Raw genomic sequence first — 20,402 nt, forward strand, 5'->3', positions numbered from 1 at the left:
CGTGTTTCGCGAACAAGATAGTACATGCAGCATTGGCTGCGCTGAGGAAATGTCCACACGCTGTCCATAGCATGCGAGCCGACGTTGTCCCTGGGTGCACCGCTGGCGTCCGCCGGTCGCAGCAGCAGCTCTGCAACCTCGACGGCACGATCCCAGGCCAGGACTCCGGAGACGACGACGCAGTAGTCGGTACGAGCAAGCGTCGCTCGCGCCGATGCGCCCTGCTGGTAAGAGCCGCCGTAGCTGTCGGTGACCGCCGCCGAGGGTTGCGAGCTGGATACAGGAGGCCGCCGAAGTCGCTGCGCCGAACTGGCCACAGCATCACCGTCGCCCGGGGTGGCTCGTTCGTAGTGCGGGGCAGCAGCCCAGGCGATGTGCAGGTGACAGCAAGCCCGGGGTGACTGCAATCACGCTGCGTAAACTCAACACACTCGGCGAACACTGGAGTAGTGCAAGGGAGAGGAATTCTGCATGCGCATCGCCCACGTGGTACGATGTTCAACTCGGCTAGCAAAAGATCGGGCAGCTACTCATATGCTAAGTTCACGTGAACGAAGCTTGCTTTCTTGAGCCGAACGAGTAATTTCAATTCGTGCGAGGCTAACTAGAATGAGGGACGCAAAGTGCAACACCTCAAGGCCACGGTCCACCGGGTTATGTCTCTCCACGTGCGACAGGCAGCTTCGTAAAGCCTTAGGCCTAAAGCGTCGCTACCCTGACAACAACCGGCATCCAAAAACAACACCCAAAATGGCCGCAAAACAGGCAGCCGCGAGGAGACGTCAGCTCTGGGAGGTGGTCCTACTCCGCTCGGTGCACACAGCATCCGAGTTGAAGGCGCCCACCTTCCCAGACGGTGTCGGAGCGCCCGTGCCAAGCCGCAATACCAGTCAACCCGTAGTGGCACCCGTGGCCCGCGGCCACCCGGCTCCCAGAGCCGCGACTTCATCAGAGTCAAAGAGATAGAAGAAGCTATTTACATAAGAGATTCGGACCACCCACGAGGCTTCCGTACTCACTCGCTTCAGGCTTGCCAATATGCTTTGCGGGCGCTGAGCCTCGCTCTCCCAGGGTGCAGACCACGTGGCTCTCGTACTGACGAATGCCATTAAAAAGAACACTTGCGAAAAGGCTTAGCATGTTGACATGTTCAAACACACTACAGCCACCATCACCTCGCTCAAGAAAGCACGCCGCCGACGCTAGCGATCAAAATTCACGCTAGGCCTACGCTTCGGTTCAAACAAAGGTCTCGAACGAAGCAAAACTGTTAAAACTATCGTCCGATGCCCCAAGAGTCCCACGTTAGGCAGCCAGATGTGGGGTGATTGGGGTTCTCCTCCGTGTTCTTGGGACAAAGGAACGACAACACAGTAGTGCAAACAATCACAAGGTCATTTATTGCACCTTTCATAGATCAATGCCTGCTAGCCGAGTTGCTATCCACAAAACATGCCGATGGGCGCGCGACAAATCTAGAAGTCCGACTCACCGCGACAGGAAGCGAGCAAATATGTTCGCCCCATGCTAGATCTCAACGCCTGGTCGTTCGCGTGTATAGTCACGCGAATCGTGGCGCGTTCGATGGCGGCCACGCGAGGCGGTCTCGCAGAAGCATCGGTCGCCGCGCGCGCGGAATGTGTGCGCTGTTTGCCGACCCGCCGGGAAAGAGGGTCGCTGCATGCGCGGCACGGCACATCGGTGCTGCTTGCTGTCTCGGACCCAAGAGAGAGCGCCTTGTCTTTCCCGCACCCAAGTAACCGCGCAGCGGCGCGACACTCGCGCCATCTCTCGCACCGCGCTTCTAAAACTCCGACCGCCGCGGCCCACGCGGCGACGCTACACGGAGAAGGGGGCTATGCGGGAAAACAAGATATCAGGGGAGGCGCGAAGATCGCGCATCCCCACAAACTTCAGATTCGCAATCCAGAATTCCCCTAAATTTCTTGGATGCTAAGCAGAATTCAGAACGAGAATCACAAGATTCCTGAATGTCCGCAACCCGACGCTTTAGCAGTCTGCGCCTAAAATGCGAACAGTATGTGCCGCTTTTCAACGCGGCAGCGCTACATGGCGCCAATTTTTCTTCGGGAAGCGCGAAAGAGGAATCCCGTTGCTCAAACGCTTCATACATAACTCTTTTCGACGGTGGCAATGCGTTCTGTCGATATATTGATTCAATACAAAACGCATTACCGTTGACACACGTCAAGAGATGGGTTTCGCTGAAATTTTTCATTAATAACTGGACGGCGAATCGTGCCTAATGCGGATGTCGACCCTGACGATCACCACTGCTAATGTGTGTTGCTGAAGATGTAACTACTGGGAATAATTTTTTTGCTCGGTTTGTTCACGAGTAAATGATCAACTAATCGTCTCAAACTAGCAGGAAAACTTGGTCCCACACTTACTGGCCCCGTTAGCCGCCGTATTTCCCGCGGGGCCCCTGTTCACGGCGTACGAGTGCGATTGCTTGGTCGCGTCACTGTCTTCACCGTCTTCCCCGGCGGCGAGTTCCGACGAAGCAGCTGGAGTTCGGAAAAGACAGAGAAATAAAGGTATATGTAGTCGCCATGCTTTTAAGGGTAGCGTTATAGATGACACAGAACGAAAAAAAAATACATAACATGAAGCAGTAACAACTCGCACAGTTTACTGTTCCTTAGTCGCTATGCTTTTATGCTGTCGTACCAACCGTTGACTTCGCGTACCTAGATAAGTGTCCCGTTGTATAGATATCGACAGCTACAAGTCGTAGCGGAACTCCTATACTGCTCAAGTGATAGTTACTTCTGGATCGCGCACTACACACTTCGCTGCAAGCATGGCATCCAAGATCGAGAGGCGCGCGCTGCGGGATCTTGGAGGCCGTGCTTATAGTGCTGCACTATTCACTTTGCCACTACGTGGCTACGTGCCAAAAGTTTTTACTTTTGATAGGACTGTTCCAGTGGTGCGTTGTGCCACAAACCAAATTCGTAACATCGTGCCGACTGTCGCTTTCAGAACACAGCTCGCTTGCTCCTTCGTCGGCGCTGGCGTCCCTCGTAACCAAGCGAACGACGAAAGAGCGAACGTGGAACGCAGCGGGGGATGAAAGACGGCGATAGCGAAGAAAGCGCGCGAAGGAAAGTGGAGGAGGAGGCTGCAGTAGAGCCATGAGGCAGATAAAGGAGGAGTAGGGTATGGCGAAAGCTTGAGAAGTAAAGCACAGTGCTGCGCAAGACTGGCTATGCGACCACGATAGCTGCGAGATGCGCCAGAGTAGCGCCTGTAGTCTGTTCACCGATGACGGCACCGATAACATATATGTAAACAAAGTGCTGCATGAGCGGAGGTGTGGCTGCTGCGGTTGCTGTGAATCGCGCCCATGCGTCACCGACGTGCTGCATCTCGCGATCCCCCCTCTCGTTTAGGTAGGCATTCACCCCTCACTTCGCGCCGTTTATAACGTGCCGCAAGCGACACATTGTATGCGCCAGCTAATATATCGCGAAAGAAAAACACGTATAGATTTGCGCTGAAATTTATCATAAGGGAGTTTCGTAATGGTCGGCGGGTCCGCCGTTTATTGCTTTTACAACCAATAACACACCGCTCCGCTCCAAACAAAGTTTTGACATCTGTGTACTTTCAGTCCCACGCACTTACGCTGTCGCTGCTGCCCAAATTTTATAGCCAAGCTGTAAATGGCTAGCCAATTCATTCGTACGTCTGTCGCCTGTACGCCGAAAAAACTCCTTCGACGCAACACCATGCGCATGCGAAAAACAAAAGAAGAGAGAAAGAGAGGCACGCGATTGGCTGTGCCAGCAGTGATGTCGTTGCTCTTTATCGCAGCCGAGCGCGCACCGCAGTTTCTCTCCGGCTCCGAAATGGGTAGGCCACGGGTCATACGTACTCCTGAGGAGCAGGCAGCCTTTGAATAGCAACGCCGCGATCAGAGCCGGGAACGAGCTCGTATACGCCGTGTCGTGCTGATGCTGCAGAAAAACAGGCTCGTACAGCCGAGCTCAAGCAGCCACTGCGTACCGAAGTTCCGGCAGCCTACCAAGCCGTCGTTTAATGAACTGTCGGAATTAACCCAGTAATAAAACACCGGGCTGCACGTTTCGCCTTCACTGGTTAGCCATCTGGACGGAGTGCGTGGACGGCAATTTTTTTTATTACTAATGCTTAATGGGCCATCCAGCGGGCCGAGGACCCGCGGGGCCCACAAACTCCTGGCCGTCACCTAGGCGGGTCCTTTGGCCCTCCCCACCAACTCGCAGGGCACGCAACAAAGTTATTTCCTCCTCCTCCTAATGCTTAAACGCCAACTGTGCCCTACGTACGACCGAGCAAAGGTTTACTGGCATAGTTCCGACTGTCTATTTTTACCTTTATTAAAGGTCGTTGTACTCGTTAACATTAGAATGATGGTGATATTAAGAGTGATGTAAATATTCACTATAATGAGATTTCTAAAGCCAGTTTTTTATCGGTTCGAAGGAGTTGACTTTGTTATAAAAATCAGTCTGGTGTTTTCGTGCCACAACCACAATATGGTTATGAAGCATGCCGTAGTATGGGGCTCCGGTTTAATTTTGACCACCTGGGGTTCTTTAACGTACACGCAACGCACAGCGCACAGGCGTTTTCGGACTTAGCACCTCGGCTTAGCAGCGCAAGGTCAAAGTCACTAGGCCTCCTTGGCGCGTAATAGTATGCAATGACGTTATGAGAAGTAGCAATCACGGGGGAGGAGGATATAATGACGCCTTTCAGACTCGCTCCCACTTGCTATGTTATGCTGCTACATTTCGACTCGCAAAGTAGTGCAGCATAGGACCAAGCGAGCAGGAGTGAACCTGGTAGAATACGGTTACTCATCAAGCTGAAGTGGTTGTTGAGGACATGTGCAATTTTCGTGAAGAAACCCTATAAGCTCGCGCAATAATCGCGGTTAGCTATAGCCCGCCGCTCCCGCCGCTGCATTTTCACAAAGCAGAGGAAGCATGACTTACACGAGCTGCCTGTGAGCAGAAGCACTGCGATAATCAAGACCACGAGGATGGCCAAACAGACGGCCACTGCAACATATACATTCTTCTTGCTGGATTCGTTCCTGCAAGCAGAAGCGCAGTGAGGAGCACTTAGATGTTCATACATTATCATAGCTTCTGAGGTATGACCGAGTGAATGCTCGTTCATGAATATTCTTCGTTTTGTCTTATATATGGTGCGGACACATGAATGCTGGGTAAAATATTCTACACGAACTGCTATAGGATTTATGGCGCTATACCACCTCCATGAAATTCAGCGCGAACAACCAAGACACGTTTATGGTGACATAACTTTTCAAAAGAAATGAAAAGCCCAGCGCCATTCAAAGCATACCAACCAGCCATCGCCGGTGCCTTTCAGAGGAGCTGCGAAAAGCCGCTTTAGAAATGGTCGGGTTAAGTATGTCAGACTGTGCACAACAGCCTCCAACACGCGAGGCTGTACAATGCGAGAGCAGCGGGTATTCGGTACGTCCGCTTTCCCACGTATTCCCACACGAAGCTCTCGATCAACTTCATCGGGAAGAGGACAACGCCTCCCAACGACTGATAAAGCAGATACGTACGATTCCCAAAATTCGGCAGTGACACGTAAAACTGCTTACGCCTGGGAATGCGAAAACATTATATTCGCTTTTGTGAAATGTTTCTTTTCTGCGCCTTCCTTGTCCGCGCAAGCACTCATCGCCTGCGTTTTATATGAGCCTCTGTACGGCCAAATGAAAAGTTGTAGATCGCGCAAGCTTCGCCTTTAAGAGTGGAACGCGATAGCGTTCAGAGACCCCTCACTTCATTTCAGACTTCCCGACAACTGCAGCTTATGTAACCGTAACGTTTACCGAAAAACGCTGGCTGCGAACACTATGCGCGAAGGCGAGCGTTCTGGTAGAAACGCGGCCTCTTGCGTAGGTCTGTATCCTGTTATTGTTTCGCACTTTCACGGGAACAACCGCTAAGCGGCACTGGATGACTTGCAGAGTGGCGCGTGTCCTCTTACGTGCAGCGGCAGTACTACAAAATTTGGTTGGAAAACGGGTGCCAAGTTGGACCGCTTCTCGGCGAACTAAGTTCGAGTGCTTGCACATGTCAAATGAGTTTGCTTTGTTTATGTAAATATTAGGGTTCTTATAAAATAAAAGCTACGTGTTCAAGACAAAAGTGCTATCTTTGCATGAGTATTGATGACTTGACCTGCAATAAAATTCGCTAAGATGTCCTGAGTTCATCCAAAAACCAGTAACACGAAGACACACGTCGACCATGTATGTGAGGCAAAAATCAGATGTCTTAAGAAACTTTGGTTGGAAAATACCTTTCCTGCTCATGCGCAGTATATTTCTGTAAATGGGTCATTGGACAATAATGCTTTTTACCGCGCCAGCGCTGAGGGCACCGTGTAGCATACAATCCGGGGTCGCCTTCTTGCGGCGGACCTAGTTTGGCGAACAATCCTTCCGAACCACAACCACTCAGGCCCTCCATGTGGCGCAGAGGCGATAACTGAAATAATTGAATTTCTCAAAGTAAGATGTGTCAGAAAAATCGAACAGTCTAACCAGAACCTACAGACATGATAGCGTCGCATTGTAATTGCAATATGCCAGAAAGCATAATTCTGTCACGCGGAAACTCAAACATAAACCTATTTCCAGCGTTTCTGCCATTCATAGAGCAGCGCGATGAGCTCGCTTCCTTGAAATAACACAATCCAGATGGCGCTAGCCTCCGCGCATTTGCGGCCCACGCAAGAGGCTGCGTTTCTACCAGAAAGCTCGCCTTCGTGCATAGCGTTTGCCGCCAGTGTTTCCCGATAAACATTACGATTACATAAGCTGCAGTCGGCGGGGAGTGTGAGAAGCGGTCAGGAATCTTTGTATGCTATCGCGTTCCGCTCTTGAAGGCTAAGCTTAAACGTCCTCCAAATTTTTATTTAATACATTCACTTTATTCTCTCATAACCTGGTGCGACCTCCTACACATTGGCTGCGCCATCACGTGCTCAATGACGTACGCTCTAAGCCACACGTTCAGTCAGCCAGGTGGTTGCGACGTGACATGCGCAGTATGGCACGCGCACTAAGCGCGCATTTAGTCAACCGGAACCGTGGAGGCGCCGTGGAGTCGGCGAAGTGAGCTCGCCTCGTAGCCCGGACGCCCGGGCTCGATTCCCACCCAGGCCTAAATTTACGTAATATTATTTTCAAAGGTATTATTTTACTTTGTTCACGGGGACCTCCCTGAGAAATCTCATGTCAGTTCTAGTATTTTTTTATGTGGGTTTACTCTTTGCCGTCGGCCATTTTTGGTACCAGGATTCGGTCGTGCCACCAACCCTCGCGAAATGGGGCATATGTAATGCTTTCCCATTAAAACCGCCGTGGAATGCGAATCAGGTGCAGGGTCAGTTCCTGTAAAAGAATGGCGCAGCAATCAACTATCTTATGCAGCTGATGAAAATGAAAGTCACGATCCGGAGAGTGACCAGGGGGGAAGGTTCGCTTAAACACGAAGAAACGAAAGTAGCTGCGAAAGAGGCTATCTGCTGGAATGTATCCCAAAAATATTGTTCCTTTCCAAGCGAGCACCAACGCCGTGACTTTCCCGTAGGCGATGACACGTCAACACCTTGCGCTTGGAGACGGAAGTGCTTTCCGAATGAAGTGTGCAGTCTCACGGATTACAAAGAGGAGCAGGCTCGCGAATTTCCGTGCAAAGACAGATGCTACGTTACAGGAAGCTTTGACAGAGGCGGATGCGGTGACTGATCTTTGGAGCGCCCCAGAAGCGATTATCATCATCCTCCATGATGGTATTCAAGACATTACGCACAGCAGCGTACTTGTAACGAGATGCCGCATAAACTCAGTAGTGCGATCTCGACTTGGAAAGAGCAGAGAGGAGCACCCTGTGTGTTATATGGGATATCTGAAGTGTCGGGCGAAGAGGTCTTGTATTAGAAGTGTTAGCAGTGAAATGATCAAGTGAAACGAGCGTGCACGAAAATGGGTCCGCGTGAGGAATTTGTCAGGGCACCACACATAGCTCGAGTCCGCCATCAGGGCCTGGTGCAGAGCCAGATCGCGGCGGAAGAAATGCGGCAGCGCGTAGGTCGTAAGATGTGAGTTTTTTTAGGTCTTCGTCCAACCCACGCTGCCCAGCACCAACCCTGGATGAAAACGTCAGCAGTAGCTCCACTTATGCTTGCCCCTGGACAGCTAAGCCTCCAAATGGCAGGGCCAAAGTTACAGGTCAAACAAGTACTGCACCCCCACTACGCCAAGTTGTGGCCCCGCCATGGCCGTTGCCATCGCAAACGAAGCTTCAGATTGAATTAGTAAAGGCAAGGCGCAGAAGACCAGGACTCAATAAGAGCACAAACGACAGGACCTTGAGTCCTGGTATTCTGCGCCTTGCCTTTACTAATTAAAGCATGAACCAACTAGCCCAATCAAGAGTTTTACTAGAGCTTCAGTGTCGGTTTCCTGAATATGAATGGTGCCTGCCGGTTGGTATAGAAGTGAATATTGCTATATAGTGTCCTAGTGCAAGCGATATCTGGCTTCGTGCAGTTGCATAAACACACCTTCGAGGCCTTCAGCACCCCCTAGTGCATCTTGGATGACATTGGGCGGGCAAGAATCGAACTGGAGGTGACCGGAAGGGTGGAGAGGTTGGACAATTATGACGTCGAGCTATGCAGTGGCAAAGTGTAAGCGCTACGGTGTGAATCATTTGTGGACACTGGGTGATGTTCTGGGCAGGTCAACTGCTGTGTTCGTGGTGTATGTGTCAGTCGGCAGCAAACAACACACTGCCAATACTCAGCTCATGGAGTGCCTCTTCAGGGACGCAAAAAATTGCCAGCAGGTAGATAATTCTTGTGGGCCACTTTAATGAGGAATGGGTTCACAGATGGAAACGGACACCTCTTGCTTCGAATGACCGAAGAGATTAAACTAGTTGCGGCGAATCTGGAACCACACTGTCCGGGTATAATTCCACGAGGACGCCAGGTAACCTGAGGGTGAAGTGGTATTCTGTAAGAGTCCACCTAATGGACGGTTCGTTCCGGCCGCTGCTGATTGGCGAGGGCCGCTCGTCTCCTCCTCGCTCGTACAGCTGCATCCGATCAGCAGTGGCCAAAATGGACGGCCCACTAGGTGGACTCGTACCAATACCCTATCCCCCCTGGTGTCCCTGTGACAGCTACACATCCATCGATTATGCCCTGGGTGTCAACAGGCCTTAACCACTTTCTTGGGCAGATGAACATCAACGAGGAAGGCTTTTACAGAGCTTGCCTCGACCACAATCGGCTGGTTATTTAGTTAAACTGCTCGAGTAGTTTGGTGCCTCACGCCCGATATACAAAGAAACAGGGTAAGTACCTGCCCAGCCGAGCCGTTACGAATGTCGTGGGTGAGTACGAGACGAGTGCTTGATAAGTAGGGCTGTGACCAAGTATGACTATTTGGCAGCCTTGCACAAAAGCGCGGTACACGTGCAGTACGCAAACCTTGGTGGATGCAGAAGAAACACGGCAAGTCCGCTGCGAGGCGAACCGCCAAAAGACCGATTCCTTGTCAAGAAAGGAGACAAATAGACACGCTCGGCTGCCTGGGCTGAGTACCTTGACCTCAAACACGATCTGCAAATGCTGATACGGGTAAGGATCGTTATATATAATGTCCGTCTGTTTTGCTCTTTAAAAGAGGAGGGTAAATCTGCAGCGCAGAGATTCTGGCGATATGTCCAGTCTATGGATTGGACTCATAGATTCTATGTTCAGCTCTTAAATGCGGATACCGGGGAAGCAAATACGGAGCTTGAAAAGCATCTCACTTCCCACCTGCATCGCTTATATGGCCAAGAAGAGGGAAGCTAGGCCGCAGGCGGAGGAGAGTCATCTCATGTGCCTGAACACGAGACATTTCCAGGAGAGATGCCAGGGTAGGGTTTGGGTGTGCGGTGGCAAGTCAGCGGAGGCGAAATTGATTGTGCATTAAAATGTAACAGCGCCCGCAAAGCAGCTGGACTGGACCGCCTGCCAGAAGGAGTATTTATAGGCTTCGGCAATGAGACGAAAGAACAGCTCACTGGACTGTTCACAGAGATCACTGAAGGTGCGCTAATCCCAAGGCAGCTCGGCCGCTTGTCTCTTTCATATCGAAGAAAGGAGGCAAAGTTGATCTTGTCGAAGAATGCCGCCCACCAGCGCTCTCCACAGGCATTTTGCAGGAATCTTAAAAGAGTAAATAAGCAGGTGAACATAGGCAAAACACCTGCTTACGGAAATACAGTATAGTTTCCGTCCAGGTCGACGACTGGAGAACAATTTCCTCGGGCTTAGTGGGTGTGTGACGATTGCCAAGACAGAGCAGCTCTCCCTCCCATGTTGCTTGGTACGCAATGTACCACATGCTCCACTTATTGACTGCCTGTCTACGATCGAAATCCGGGCTACATTGCTGTCTAAAGTACAGTGCCTGTACAGAAACAATACTGCCATTGCTTACTCTGGGAGTCTACTTTCCTGACCTATAAAGACTGCGAGGGAACTACGACAGATGCCCTGTCGACTACGAGAGGGATGCGCGTATAATCTGTATGTAGCCAACCTAAAGCACAAACTTCTCAGTAGTGGTCTCGGTTTCCAGCTATGACTTAGTGCGGTGGACGTGAATGAGAAGTGCAGATTACCTGTTCTCACCTTTGCTGACGACCTTGTATTGATCGCACGTTGCCTTCAGGACCTACAGGCGCTGATTACCATCTGTCAGTTGAAGGTAAATCTCACTAGTACTCCGCTTTAACTGCAAAAAATCTGCAACAGTCCCCCTCGCGGGCCCGGCCATGAGTCAGGGTGATATAAGGCTAGGGGACGAGATCCTGATGGTGTGATGGGCATGCAGATACCTGGGAGTGCAAATGTCAAGTAGACCGGAGCTATGTGGCCTACAAGAGGACATCCTCCACCAGAAGGCACTTCGGACGCAGTGCATCCTTCGTCGCCGATGTGTCTGGGGATGGAGCAGCTTTACTATGGTTAGCGACCCATTCAAAATCGTTCATGTTCAGGCGCTGACGTTCGCAAAGGCTGTGCTCTGTCTCTCGGTGCCCACGCGAGAGGTGCTCGAGCGGAGCCAGTGAGATGTTGGTCGAATAACTGTCGGCTGTCATGGTGCGGTGTCCAACGAGGCTATTCAGGGCGAGCTGGGCTGGTCGAGCTTTTAGGCTCGGAAGGTGGTCGGCTTAGGCGAATACTCTGGCCACCTGCTCTACATGCATCGAAGGCGGTGGGCGAGGCGTGCATTTGATTACTTGTCAGCGACATGCATGCGCATTCCGAGGATGAGGCGCTTATGTCGCACAAAGAGTAAATACGGCCTATTTCGCGCCGCTGTCAGCGCAATCTCGCCAAGGGAATTGGGCAAAACAGGCATCGGAACGAGTGCAGGACGAAGAAACACGTTGAATGTGGGATATGGCGACGAAGTCGACGTTGGCTGTGTGTTGATGTCATAAGAACACTATTGGCATGGTGCACCTGTATGACAATTCCCTGGGGAGTATAGGTTGCCTCTTTGAAGCAAGACCTGGCGTGCTCGGTACACTTGTGCGCCTTCGAAGCATAAACAATGATGCGCGGTGCCAGGCATGCGGTAAGGAGGACAGAGCCATTGAACATGTGCTGCTACGGTGTGAGGGCATTGGGCCATCTGTAGTACAGGATGTATCCCTGGAGGATGCTCTTGGCTTCGAACGGACTAATGGAGAAGACAGTGCATGAGGTGTAGACAGAGCCGCAGTGGCGGAGATGGCTCATGGCCCAAACTTCTCCAAGTCTAAAACATTGCATAAAAATAGCAGCATCTTTACATCGGAAGCATTCGGTATTCTGATAATTGTTGAGCATATAGTAAAACACAAAATACAAAAGTCTATAATATACACAGATTCTTTAAGCGTTGTCACAGCCCTGTCCTGTGGCAAAGCAAGCCGAAACCCTGTATTAAACATGCTCCTTAAACATATTCACGTAGCGTATAAACAAAACCTAGCTTCTGTTGTATGCTGGGTGCCAGGCCACTCTGGGATCGCAGGCAATGAAATGGCGGACAAAAATGCTGGACAAGCGGCTCATAGGAATACCGTTGATGAAAGCAGGATGCCTGGTGTGGACATGAAACCTGTGGTACGAAAGGCGCTCCGTATTCATTGGCAAGCTGAATGGGACAAGGAAGTTGAAAATAAGCTCCACCTGCTTAAACCGCAGTTAACCAAACCTTTCCCACTGAAGCTTGATAGACACTCCGAAGTAACACTGGCACGACTCAGAATAGGCACATGTATGGCACACACAAACACCTCTTGACTGCAACTGACCCACCGACGTGCACACGCTGCGGTGAGAACGTAACTGTCCTCCATGTCCTCATTCAATGTCCTGAACTTCACCGAGAGCGAGTGGCTCATTTTAGGGAACATTATTCAAATCATATACCCCCCCATCCATCAATGTTTTTATCAGAGGATGCATTTTTTAACTTTAAAAGAGTGCTTAATTATCCTGCAGAAGTTGATTTTCTTGACATAATCTCATATCATCCTAACCATCAGATTGTGCCTCACAGGTGAGGCAGAGTCTGATGTACAAAGTATGTCTGAGCTCTCTTGCACTTCTTGCGTTAGCAAGAATTCTACAGCAAGGGACTCGGGTTATCGGCAATAATTTACTATGTGTGCCTATAACGAAGCATTCGAGGTTTTATATTTATCTTCGTAATTATTTTAACATTCATTCACTAATATTTACAGATTTGTCGTACGTGTAGGCCTCTATACAGCCTCTATATTAAGCCATAGAACTAAACCCACAATTCAACTAAACCAAACCAGATATCCTGGCGCTCTTTGGCCTTGATGCCCTTGCGCCACTAAACTTCAATCATCATCAGGTTCCCCGAATGCTGTGGCGAGCGGCACTTGCGAATGGGCACAAAGGACTGCCCATGAGTGTAGCGTGCTCTCCCACTTTTCTTCTTTTTTTCTTTATTGTTCTCCTCTTTCCTACCCGTGCTTGCTTTGCTCAAATGGGTAGGCAGCATAGCGTCATCCTGGCTTAGGCGTGGTTGCCACGTCCACCCGATACAAAGGGTTGGCAACAACATCATGATCAGTCGAGCGAAAGGACGCTCTGGAATACAGGGATTCGAATGCTACTTCTAGCCTCCAGATAAGTTATACTTCTAGAGCATAGCTGAAATAGAGTATTCAACACCTAAACATACAGAGTTTCATGCGGGAGCTTCATTCGGGGCCGTTCAGCCAGCATGGTAATTATGGCATGTGATATGATTTACGCAAACTTCGTCCTACTGGCTTCGAACGGCTTGGTGACTTTGTAAACTCGTCATTTTCTACAAATTTCTGTGTAATAAATAATTAAATCAACGTTATTAAAGCTGTCCAACGGCAGGATTCGAACAGAGGAGCTATGGTACAGAGGCCCCCCATTGAAACCATCACGTCACGGACGCCCTTATGAATTCCTAGCGGGCAAGAGAGTGCATTGAGACACTTGGCGCATTTCAGTTTGGCCACCTCGACAAGCTGTAGCAATTGTGCAGGTTCGCAGAATATTCCGCAGTTAGAAAAGTAGGATTTCTCTGAAACTGAAGACAATGAAGGCAGAAAAAGCGAACAATAAACAATGCCACAGGAGCGTCTGAACCCGCAAGCATGAAGACCAGATAAATCCACGCGCTTTTCACCATTACCATGATGGCTGAACGATCGCTGCGACATAGTTCCCTCTAGTAATTATTGTATGAAACTCTATGCCTAATACTAACAGAACGTGCAAGAAGGCATACCGTACCAGTCAAGATGCGGTTTACGTGGTGCAGTGTCTTAACACATAGTTCACGCAAAGAAGCAAAAAAGACAGGTCGAACCATTCATATGGTGGTGGATCAGCCAGCAAAGCGGCTTCTGACGCTTATACGCAGCCTCAAACAACCTAATTCACGCTTTCGAGCGGCCTTCAGTGAGCGCTCTTCATCGGTAGCTTGCGCTCGACGCTGACGATCACTCTCTCGCATCTGCTCTCGCTGATGTTCTTCGGAGGCACAGTCACAGGCCGCATTCTCCGCTTTCGCACGGACATATTGTCGTTGGTTATAGTCGCGTCTCTGCTGTCGACGCATCTCGTCGTACTCGGCTTGTTCTTCAGCCGTGCGCACATTGCATGGCCTTCCCACGTTTCCTATTTTTTTTCGAAGTTGCAACTGTTGCGATCATCTACCTCTGCAATGCACATTCCAGTTTTTACACACGTACCGCGGCGCACATCCCCGTGTTTTCCACAATAGCTCTGTGCTTTCCCTCCACAACAGCCGCGCCGTTGTATTGAGGGCAGACGGCAGCAGACGCAGCCGGCAGCAACAGCGGCCTGCGCGGGATCACTCCCCCACTGCGCAGTTCTGGCGCGCCGTGAAATCACGCGTCCTTTCTTTGTTCTGCGCCGTACTATGGTTCGTTATCTTTTCTGTTCACTTTACGGACGTTAGCTAGCCCAGATACGCCCCCCCCTCCCCCTACGACATCTCGCAATCTGCGCACTCATACTAGTCCGTCAGGTACGTTGCTTCGCTGTAGAAAAACATCATTCTTGATTTCTGCCGGCCAACAGGAACGGATTTCACGGCACATATAAAAGGCTGCCGACGATTTGCTGTGGCTGCCGACGGAGATAACGGCAGCCATCCGACCTTCGTTGCGTGCTGCTAAGATTTCAGGGCAATTGGGAACGTTAGGATGCACGAGCGGAAACCCGCTGTACTTACTGCTCTGGTCCCACAGTACCTGCGCGCAGTCAGTTCGACTTCAGGAACAGCAGTGGAAAGCTTGTGCGCCGTTATCTGATACGCATAGAATTACTTCCTCTAATATAAATTGAATATATATATACACACACACACACACACACACACACACACACACATATATATATATATATATATATATATATATATATATATATATATATATATATATATATAGTTACACAGCTACACAAAATAAGGTTATGGGTAATTTCAGTAAACGCTCATTTATTAACAAAATTTGCAAGCATGTGACAGTACAACGTTAAACTATTCCAATCTCTTTTTAATGCGAGAGCTCGAGGCAGCACGAAGGTAAATCCGCTCACTGCTGCTGCCGTGCTTCCACACTCCAGTGTTTGGTCAGCGAGTTTCCGCGGTCAACGGAGATGTGCTTGCGTTCCCGGTACGCGCGTGACGTCATGCTTATTAACTTCGTAAACAATAGCTTATAATTTTATACGACCGTTAAAACAAGTGTTCTTACTTCGCATAGCTGTCGATTAAGTTGCTATCGCATCGATGCTTCGCGTTCAGAGCGAAACTGCGATGGAAAAATTGTGCGTTACACCGGCCACAGTGCGATGGTCGTACAGGCAGACGTGAACAGATGTCACTCGATGACCACAGACACTCGCTGCCTGGATTCTGACGTGATGAAGAACGGCAGCAGCGGTCAGCGAACACTTCGTGCTGCCTCTACAGCTTCAACGCGTCTCCAAAATTGAGATGACGCGGCCTCCAACTCTAGGGATGGACAACAAAGCTCACACGAATCCACAGGTTATCTCGTCTGACGAAATCTTTGTATCTGCCGCCGCTGATAACCTTCAAGATAGGTCCAGTGCGGCCACTATCAGCTGTGCCACGCGTAGCAACGACTGGGCTAGAATTGGAGACTCGCTCATTTGCCTCTACCCCCTCCACCCTTGTAGGCTAACACTCGAACGCTTTCCCTCGCACCTACAACATACCTACAACATACCGCACCTGATCGTCAGAACCACGAAGATACCACCTTCCAGCCGGTAGGCCCATTTTTGGACTTTTTATCGGACTTCGAAGATCTCCGACGTGGCCGGGGAGCTAAGTCTCGCGTTAGGCTTAGCCACACCCGACACCCAGGCGGGCACCAAGTAGGTCGGCGCGACAAGGCATCGACCGAAATGGATCCCCGGGGCGCTACCAACCCTGTGACAAGCAATTTTATGGCCGGGCCGGCCCAAAACCCGGCAGAATGCCAAGATATGGAGGAGGCGCCCGGCACCACGCACTCGAGCACGGAGGAAGCGGGCACCGGAGCCGCAGAAGAGGACCTCATGCAGCAGGACGCCACGGGTGAGGCGAGCCGACAGCAAGACGGGGAAAAAAACTGGCAAATCTACCATTCCAGGCGCCAGAAAAAGAATCTCAAGCGCGCTACAGAGAGTGACGTCATTTTGAAGACGAGAGGATCCCAAGCCACGGGGAACAATAACAACATGACGCCGGCAGCCACAGCTGGCAGCGGCGTCACGCAAGACGGCGTGACGGGAGCGCTGCAGCAACAACAACAAAAGGTGCGAGCGCCGCGGCAGCCGAGGCAGAGGCTGCCACCGCTACCGACGGACGACGCGAAGATGATCATCCGGCCCAAAGGGGGGCTGAAAATCAAGGACATGAAACCATATCAAGCAACGCAAGCCATCATAGAGGCCTGCGGGATGAAATTCAAGGAAGAAGACTTTCTGGTCAGGCTCCGACCAGGGTCCAACATCGTCATCGCAAGTGCTTCCAAGGAAGAAGTAGCGGACGTCATCAGGAAGATCAAGTACCTCCGATACAGCGGCATCAATTACGAAGTAAACGCTTACGTGGCGATGCCTGGCGACGTAAAGCGGGCGGTCATTCACGGACAACCGATAGGATTACCATCTGAAATACTCGAATCCAAGCTGCGACTACGTACTCAAGGGGTGGAGATCCTGGCGGCAAGGATGCTGGGCAAGTCGGAGACGGAGCTAATCACCTTCGACGGCCCCATCATTCCCAAGTGGGTCATCTTCAGCGCAGTAGAATACAAGACATATACCTGCAGACCAACCAGACAGTTTTGCTACGTATGGGGCACGCAAGGACACCGCTCGGACGTCTGCCCAACGCCGGGAGCGAGAACCTAAAGGCAGTGCGGAGCAAACAACCCAGTTGAAGGACATGAGTGCCAACAAAAGTGCCTGGTATGCGCAGGCGAACACGCCGCCGGTACCCGGGACTGCCGAATGCGCCTCAAGAACATCGACGAGCTGCGAGGACGAGCCTCGCAGAAAAGCCGAGGGCGGAGCCGGAGCCGTAGGCGCCGTCCCAGGTGGCTGAGCTCAGAAGGAGAGCAGAGCCGCTCGCGGAGCCGAGGCCGCAGCCAAACGCGGAGCCGGGACCGGAGCCACTCCAGGGACAGCTCCTTCCCACCGCTGGGGCCACCATCCGCAGCCAAAGGGCAGTGGGAACAGCAGCCAAAACCACAACAACAACAAAAGAAGGGCGTAGTTAAGGTAAGCTGAGGGGCAGACCCTCCCAAATCACTGTTTCCGCGCTCGGACAATCACAATAACGACAACGAACTTAAACAACTAAGGGAAGAAAACAAGGCTCTAAGGCGAGAACTAGAGCAGAGTAGGAAGAAAACAGAACAACTAGAGGAGAGAGTCAAAGAACTAATCAGGGAACTGCGACAGCAAAGGGCGGGTAGCCTGCCGCGACAGCAGACTCCGCCTCCAGCTATGGAGCAACAGCCACAGCAGTCGGAAAAGGGAACCATAGAAATGCAAATGCAATCCTTTATGCAAAAAATGCAGGAGCAAATGAATTTGATGCAACAAGAGATCGCGATGCCAGATCAAAGCTTTCGCAACTACATAAAAAATCAAAATACGCAAAAGATAACAAATGAGGCTAGAGATAGACTCTATCACGAAAAAAGATTCGGCACCGAAAACCAAAGATAACAACAACCAACGATAAACCAACATGGCTAGAAACAACACATTAGATATATAGCAGTGGAACTGCAGAGGCTACCGCAAAAAGCAAGGCCCGCTGCAGCAATTCATAAATTCACAGTTAAGTCTTCCTGACATAATCGCACTGCAGGAGACAAACACCGTGCCGACACTCAAGGGATACACGTGCCAAGAAAAAGATCGCACGGCCACCTTAATTAGTAAACAACTAGTCGCCATAGCACACGATGAAATTTCGGACACGCGGATAGAACACATCGTGACAGAGATAATTCCAAAGAAAAAGGGAAAACAAAAAAGCACTTTCATCATAAATTTATACAGTCCACCGCGACAAAATGACGGAGATTTTCAGAAACTTTTCATAGGAGCCAGCAAGCTAGCGAAATCCAACACCCTGCTTATAATGGGTGACTTTAATGCCAGGGGGCAGAGCTGGGGATAGCAAAAAGACACTAAGAAGGGAACGCAAGTTAGCGACGCAGGAGAAATCACAAGCTGTACCCTTTTAACGGATGCAAACCATCCAACGCGCCTAGGCAACAGCTTTTGTCCCGACACATGCCCAGACCTGACATACGTCACGGGAGCTAGACAAGCCACGTGGGAGAACCTGCTGGAGAACCTGGGTAGCGACCATTATATTATAAGAACGCAAGTGTCAGCAGAGAACATCAAGCGCAAGATAGGAACAGCCAAAATAACCGACTGGAACGCTTTTCGCAAAGAATGCAAGCACATGGAGGGGGCGATAACCTCCATAGAGGAATGGTGCAAACAACTTAAGGAAATACAGCAACAATACACCCAGGAGGACGAAAGGTCAGAGCAAACACCGGAGGTGGACTCGCGACTCCTCAGGCTATGGGAGGCAAGGCGTGGACTAACAAAAATGTGGAAGAAACAACGACTAAATAAGAAGCTAAAGAAGAAGATAGCAGAGGTTACCAAGGAGGCAGAGGAATACGCAGCCCAACTCACACGACAAAGTTGGCAAAAGTTTAGCGACACGCTGAATAGAACCCTCAGCACCGCAAAGACCTGGCGTATCCTCAAGGCTCTAATGGACCCAACCAAGACCAAGTCAGAAAGTAACAAGGCCATCCAAAGACTAGTACACCAATTTGAAGGGACAGAAGAAGGGCTACTGGAAAAAGTCCGTGTAAAGTGCTACGGGCAAGATAAACCCGAAGCGTACACGGAGAGATACCGAGGCGAAGAAAACCCCGACCTAGACAGACCCATCACCAGAGAGGAAGTTTTCGCAGCAGCTAAGGCATCGACCCGGAACACAGCAGCAGGTGCGGACAAGATTACGAACGCACTAATCCGCAACCTAAGTGATGAGGTAGTCACACAGCTGACGAACTTCCTCAATACACATTGGGAAGCGGGGACACTGCCAGAGGAATGGAAACATGCGGAAGTAGTTATGATCCCCAAGCCAGGGAAAAAGCTACTAGTAGAAAACCTACGGCCGATATCACTCACTTCGTGCCTTGGCAAGTTGTACGAGCGAATCGTGACAAGGAGGCTACAACAATACATGGAAGATGAAGATCTGTATCCCCACAGTATGTTCGGCTTTCGCACCAAATTATCAACCCAAGGCGTCCTACTACAAATTAAAGAGGGGGTTCTAAGCATCTTCCCCTACAACGGAGAAAACATAATAATGGCACTCGATGTCAAAGGGGCGTTCGACAACGTCAGCCACGCGGCCATCCTCAAGGGACTGGACGATCTCAACAGCGGACGAAGAATCCACGGCTACGTGACAGCGTTCCTATCAAACAGAATAGCCACGGTGGGGTTAGCAGACCTGCGCACAGACACGTTCCACACGCCTAACAAAGGAACCCCGCAGGGACCCGTGATCTCACCGATCCTTTTCAACATTGCAATGATTGGGATAGCCCGGAAGCTGGAAGGAATCGACGGCATACATCACGCCATTTATGCCTACAATATCACCATCTGGACTAACCAAGGCTCGCTCAGCCAAAAAGAAGAACGACTACAAGCCGCAGCAACATGCGTGGAAGAATGTGTCAGGGAAAGAGGCCTCGCCTGCTCGACGGATAAGTCAGAGCTCCTGCGAGTCAGAAGAGGAAAACGCTCGGAAGAACAAATCTCAGCGTCACCCCAGAAGGACAAAAAATACCAGAAAAAGAAGCCGTCAGGAATCTGGGAATTTGGGTGCAGAGCAATCAACGCTGCACACACACCATAAACATACTCAAGCAAGCGACGACACAGGTGGCACGTATGATCACCCGCGTCTCGCAAAAAAGAAGTGGCATGAAGGAGGAAGATACAGTCAAGTTGGTTAAGAGCCTCGTAATCAGCCGGATTACGTACGCCTTCCCATATTACTACACAAACAAAGGCGAACGGGACCAGGCCGACGCCATCATAAGGAAAGCGTTTAAAACAGCGCTTCACCTGCCGGCCAACACCTCGACAGA

The 20,402-nt window shown here is 50.6% G+C and overlaps 1 protein-coding gene across 7 annotated transcripts in view; it reads right to left on the bottom strand.

The window, feature by feature from the left end:
* The window catches only part of LOC139061337 (uncharacterized), a 121,710-nt gene that overhangs the window by 84,244 nt on the left and 17,064 nt on the right, over positions 1 to 20,402 (bottom strand). For 6 of the 7 annotated variants that reach the window (XR_011515371.1, XR_011515372.1, XM_070541238.1 and 3 more), the window contains exons 2-3: positions 5,010 to 5,110; positions 2,415 to 2,531 (exon numbers count right to left, since the gene is read on the bottom strand). Coding sequence is in view for 5 of the 7 variants with exons in the window: in XM_070541238.1 (XP_070397339.1) it covers positions 2,415 to 2,531; positions 5,010 to 5,110 (218 nt within the window). In the remaining 2 variants the exon portion in view is untranslated. Of the gene's footprint in view, positions 1 to 2,414; positions 2,532 to 5,009; positions 5,111 to 14,899; positions 14,919 to 20,402 lie in introns of all 7 variants that reach the window. The other variant, XM_070541235.1, reaches the window with a different exon arrangement.

This window comes from Dermacentor albipictus, chromosome 6 (assembly GCF_038994185.2).
Source record: "Dermacentor albipictus isolate Rhodes 1998 colony chromosome 6, USDA_Dalb.pri_finalv2, whole genome shotgun sequence".
Taxonomy (NCBI): domain Eukaryota; kingdom Metazoa; phylum Arthropoda; class Arachnida; order Ixodida; family Ixodidae; genus Dermacentor; species Dermacentor albipictus.